This window comes from Coregonus lavaretus, assembly GCF_964263955.1.
Source record: "Coregonus lavaretus genome assembly, chromosome: 3".
NCBI lineage: Eukaryota > Metazoa > Chordata > Actinopteri > Salmoniformes > Salmonidae > Coregonus > Coregonus lavaretus.
Genome location: NC_139990.1, coordinates 36008467 through 36014691, shown reverse-complemented (window position 1 = coordinate 36014691; position 6225 = coordinate 36008467). Strand labels below are relative to the sequence as shown.

The window sequence follows — 6225 nt, the reverse complement described above, 5'->3', positions numbered from 1 at the left end:
TACCTAACCCTGGTCAAGAAGATTACGGTCTTACTGTCTGTATTCACATTGTCCAAAGTCATCATAAATGACAAAGGGCATATTTGCGAGGATGACTCAATAGCATCAATAGCAGCAAACAAATGTACAGTAATAATGTATTCACATCTCAGGCAGGGACAGCCTCTTGGAGACGAAAAGGTCTTGTTAGCTTCACCCAGGACACTGTTTTCACGCTTGACAGACCAGACACACCAATGGCTCCAAACTGTAGTCTGTTCACACCAAAAACTTCAGCATCTCCAAAGCTGTCTCTCAACGCTTAGAGGAGCTGTCCTCTTCAGTGACTGAACCCTGAACCTGGACATTACAACATCAGTCATTGCTGAAAGTTACCTTGCCGTACACACAGGTGTCCTGAAACACCATCTTCTTGTCAGGCAGTAACTCACCGGTGACCGTGATCTCGTCCAGCTCTGTGGTGAATTGGTCCGTAGTCTCCACCATAGACGTGTCCTTGACCGCGCTGTAGGTGAGCGCCACGCTGTACGTGCCGCCGGTGGGCTTCTCAGAGCCTTTCCGCCCGCAGAGGCAGAGCTTGTGGAAGGCGGCACGGAACTTCTGCGACATAGCGTTGTAGATGATGGGGTTGATTGCGCTGTTGAGGTAGACACAGCTCCGACAGAACAGGATAAACCAGGTGTCCAGGTAGGCCTGCTCCAGGAAGGAGTTGACCACCACCAGGGTGCGGTAGGGCATCCACAGCACAGCGAACAGTATTACCACCACAGCCAGCATCTTGGTCACCTAGGACATGGAAGAGAAGGTGATTATGGGCCACTATTCAATCAAACAACGCTACTGGGTTTATTTCCCTTATACTGCAGTCTGCAAAATTCTCAGCAATACAATAATTACAGAGTGAGACAGAAATGCCATCTGTTGTGTATATCCAGCTATACTGATTAAGCCTCAAGTTTCCATTTAATGACAGATGGTGCCTATATTTCCCATTCATTTGGAATTGAAGTATATTGGATCTACACAACAGATTGGGCTATACAATCATCTGAAACACTTTGATTTTGAAGTGAACTGTCACTTTAAACTTGTAATAAACATGTAACATTAGTTTTGGATTAGTTAGCCTATAACAACTGATCATTATTTCAAATGATTATAATATTAGTCACTTTATCTCTACCTATATGTACAATACATACTGTATCTACTGTATCTACTGTACCTCAAACACCTGCACATCGATTCGGTACTGGTACCCCGTGTATATAGTCAAGTTATCGTTACTCATTGTGTATTTATTCCTCGTGTTATTATTTTTCTATGATTTCTCTATTTTTCCTCTCTGCATTGTTGGGAATTAAGCATTTCACTGTTAGTCTACACCTGTTGTTTATAAAAAATAAAAATGGATTTGATGTTAACATCAAACTGACCCCTAGCATTGGGACACAACATGGGAGTAGGCCTACTGAGAGAGTCCACATCTGGTCTCAAAGCATTTCGTATTATTCTGTACGTAAATCGGACACACTCCATTTAGAATGATATGTTACGTTTCGTGTGGTATGTATTAATTTGTGGTTGTCCATCACACATTCCATATGATATGTTACGAATTAGAATTTGTATTATATGTTACAATCACCCATTTTGTAAGATATGTTACGAATTACAATTCATATTATCTGTTATGAATTTGCATAACGTAGGGTGGTAGGGGGTAACCATCCCCCTGTAATTCACATAAAGACCACAAGATGTCACCAAAATAGTTACCCCTTTATGGTTGTGAATGTGTTCTTACCTGTCATTTAATAATAATAATAATAATAATATGCCATTTAGCAGATGCTTTTATCCAAAGCGACTTACAGTCATGCGTGCATACATTTTTGTGTATGGGTGGTCCCGGGGATCGAACCCACTACCTTGGCGTTACAAGCGCCGTGCTCTACCAGCTGAGCTACAGAGGACCACATTTAGACAATGACTAGCCCAGTTAGCGCTAGTTTATGCTAACTAGCAACTTCACTAGCAGTAAATGCTAGCCAGCTAGCTAGTCAGCATAAGCTGCTAGGAGTACTAGCTAGCAACCTTACTACCAGATCATCTGAGGTAAAATAAATAAAAAAAGATAACGTAACTTAATTTCAGTTGTAAATGTTTCCACTAGTGACTGATAGCTTTTCAGTTAATGCAACTTTGTAGCCTTTTAGCTATTTGACAGCATTTTATGTCATATAGCTAGGTGGCTATCTACGTTTTTAAAAGAGAGCTTTTCAATTGGCATCTCTCCCCCTGTTTTCAGTCACAGGTGGGGACTGGATTAGGTGTGAGCAGTGCAGAAGGTGGGCTCATGAGTTGTGCTCCAATTTTACTGGGGATAGCTTTATTTGTGACCTACAGGTACGGGTTAGCTAACATGCTAAGTAGTTGCAAAGTTGCTAATTAGCTAAAATGCTAAAGTTGTCCATGATGCGATTTGCACTCACAGCCTTTGGGTTGCTAGACCTTCGCATATACCTAAACCTTATATGCCCACCAACCAACCTACTTAAGTAACCATCTGTCTTATGTAACCATGCGAAACGTAACATATCATACTAAATGGAGTGTCTTGGATTTACTTACAGAATAATAGGAAATGAGACCAGGTTGCACACAGACTCCTGATGTTGTGTCAAAAAGCTACAGACTCCGGATGTTTTGTCCCAAAGCTAACTCACCCCATGTGTATTCCAATGTATTACCATTTACTAATAAATTGGAGCGCACTTGTTTTTTTAGAACCGCAACTCACCTGTCTCCGAGAAGCCGCGGTAGTGCTGGTCTGGCGGGAGTTTTTACATCCCTTTCTTGTGTTGCTGTGTCCTTTTGTACTTTTTTCCTTGTGATCAGAAGGTAACGGATTCATGATCAGGATTCTGGCGATGAGACCATACAGAATGGTGGCCAGCATAAGCGGAACAACAAAAAAGATCCCGAAATCCAAAAAGTAAATGGGCAAATAGAGTTGTCTTGAAACTTTGTAGCCGCAGGTCACGATGGTTACGTCGTTCTCATATACTTCTTCTTTGATATCTGACAGGTAGAACCACATGACGGAGTAAAGTAAAGTGAAAACCCAGACAAACAAAATTATCTTCTTGGCTCTGGACAGTGTGCACAGAAACTGGGCTTTTATCGGGTGGCAAATAGCAATGTACCTTTCGATGGTAAAGGCGGTGATAGAGCAGGACGATGCATTGATTCCCAGGTACTGGAGGTAGGTGATGCCGAGACATCCTGAGTGGCCGAACACCCAAGACCCGAAGATGCTGTCCGTGATATTCGGTAAACCCGCCGCAGTTAATACGATGAGATCTGCAACGGCCAAGCTCACCAGGTAGCAGTTGGTGGGTGTCCTCATGTGTTTAGTAGTAAGCACCACTAAGATCACCATAACATTACCAACGATCCCCAAGGCGCATATCACGAAAACTAACAAAGTGCTCACCACTTTGTATTCGATTATTTGGTCAGTCCAAGTCCGGTTCTCTTGAGCTTCAGTAACATTTTCCATCTTCACACCTGAGTTCTCTGAATATGTCGAGTAGAGAGAAAACAATTCATGTATAAAGTATCCTACCCACTACATGTAGTCCTATAACCTAATCAGCAGGCTATTACGCGGTAGTAGGCTACTATAGAATATTATGGAAAGCAAGCGTGTCAACCTAATAGTTGAAAAATACATCCATGCCAAAAGGTAGCCTATTTTGCTTTAATTCCAAAACATTTTTCCACTTTCTGTCTCACACTTGCAAAATAAGCATTGAGTATTCCTTGTCATATCGTGCGTAAAAGTGAGAGCACACCGCTGTTGTGTCCAGTGCTTCTTTCATCCTAAATTAAAGCAAGTGGAACTGGGAGCCAGAGAGTGCGCGCATCGAAGTCGCAGTGGTGTCACTAAAAAAGGAGGGTGGGCCTGACTGAAAGGGATAAGAGGAGGGATGCTGGTTTTTGGTCCTTTTCTCTTCACCATCATCCATTACGCAATGCGCCCTCTGAGATTTGACGATTTGAGGGAAATAACCTGTCACCAGTTTCTTTATGCCATCGTGAAAAGTGATTTTGTTTAGTAATTGAGTAAACAATTTAATCAATTTAACACTGTATTGTTGGTTGATAACCTTTGGGAAGAATGGTGAAAATAATTTGAATGGTGATGTGACTAGCCCACAATACAAACATTTGAATCCCCTTTTTGTGATATCATTGTACATATTCAATGTTTTATTATAACCATAATAGTATACTTTATCATTTGAGACACTTTTCTGTGGATGTGACATTCACAAATGGCGATAACAAAAAGCATTCATCTGAATGATCAGAATGTCTGCAATTGCTCAATGCCCTACAGCTCAATGCCCTTTATTGAAATAGATGTATCACTGTAATGAATACTCAAGGAGAAAAAGGTGTAGATTCACGCGCAGAGCGCGGCAGGTGTTTATTTAGCTTCGCAGAAGGCAGGAATCGTGGTCATACACAGGTAGGCAAACAGGCAGGTGAATCAAAACTAGGACTGAAGGCTATAACTGGTTCTCATAAACGAGCTAGGAAAAGGCTTAGTAGAGTCAAAACGAACAATACCTCACAAGGCACAAACAGAATGAACTGAACTAAATAAGGAGCTGATGAGACCAGGTGAGTAACTAACACAGGTGAAATCGCAGTGCTAGCTGTGCCACTAGAGATCCTGGTTCGAATCCAGGCTCTATCGTAGCCGGTCGCAACCGGGAGACCCATGGGGTGGCGCACAATTGGCCCAGCGTCGTCCAGGGTAGGGGAGGGAATGGCCGGCAGGGATGTAGCTCAGTTGGTAAAGCATGGCGTTTGCAACGCCAGGGTTGTGGGTTCGATTCCCACGGGGGGCCAGTATATAAAATAAAAAATGATGTATGCACTCACTAACTGTAAGTCGCTCTGGATAAGAGCGTCTGCTAAATGACTAAAATATAAATCAATGAACAAAAATGAAAGACAGGGCTATGTTCAAGAACACAAAGAAACAGGGCTATGTAAGAACACAAGGTGAACTAAGAAAATAAATACAGAACCTTACAATCACTTCCATTAATCCATCTTGTAAGGGGACCATTTTTAATAAACATAATGGAGGGGACCACAATAAAGAGTCCAGAGTGAGCTGCATTTCTTTCTCAATAGGTATACACTGAGAGAGAGAGAGCTAGATCAAGATGAATCACAATTTTAATGTGTTAGAAAATAGAACATTCCACTGTGACTAGGTCTGAACATAGGTCTTAATGCTTTTATTTTGTTGGGATGATGGAAGTGATCGTGTGGTAATTTATATTTTGTTTCATGACGACATAACCCAAACATTTCTCAGGCCTCCCACTGATTGGCAGGATAGGTAAATGGGTCTTCTTATGGTCAACACAATCATCAGGCACTGGGCTCTTCACCATCGGGAACAATTAAAAAAGGCACTCAGCGTGATAAAGAAAATAACTTTGTCACAAAGACTTGAAGGAAGTGTTGTTTACATGGATGTCAGCCATTTAAATACAGAACAGAAGAACAGAAGTCTAAATGAAGCTTCCCATGCCTCTTACACAAAGCTGCAGTCCCCTGTAGCTCAGTTGGTAGAGCATGGCGCTTGCAACGCCAAGGTTGTGTGTTCGTTTCCCACGGGGGGCCAGTATGAAAATGTATGCACTCACTAACTGTAAGTCGCTCTGGATAAGAGTGTCTGCTAAAATGACTAAAATGTAAAATATGAATATGCGTATTGATGTAATACTTCATGCTACAGGATATGTCTCTTGTTTATAGCTCTGTCCATTTGAAGTTCTCAGCCCCATAGAGTAAAAAACACATTAATGTGTGAATGCTTGACAGTAATCTTAAGGAAAGCAGGGCATTTCATTTGGGTTAATTCAGAGTGAAGTTAGGGAGACATGGGGTTGAATAGACTCTACCCATAGGGACTTTACAAATAAATAATGTGGTACGAGTGGACAGGGAGAGATAATGGGGTTGAGATGGTATGAGGAAAATCTAAAGTTTCCCACATCAGGATTAAATAATCAGAATAGCGCTGAGATATTAAAGGGGCAATCTGCAGTTCGAACAATAACAAAGCTGACGCCCCGCCACTGATTTAGTAAACAGCCGAGGGATGCGGCTGGAGAAATGTAACCACTCTCA

The 6225-nt window shown here is 41.8% G+C and overlaps 1 protein-coding gene across 1 annotated transcript; it reads right to left on the bottom strand.

Annotated features, from left to right (window-relative positions):
• Positions 1 to 354: 354 nt before the first annotated feature.
• Positions 355 to 3565, bottom strand: LOC311110622 (thyrotropin-releasing hormone receptor-like; the record flags this gene model as incomplete). Its single annotated transcript, XM_084153146.1, has 2 exons — positions 355 to 786; positions 2804 to 3565. The coding sequence occupies 2 exons, from the start codon at positions 3563 to 3565 to the stop codon at positions 355 to 357; spliced, it is 1194 nt and encodes a 397-aa protein (XP_084009272.1).
• Positions 3566 to 6225: the final 2660 nt, after the last annotated feature.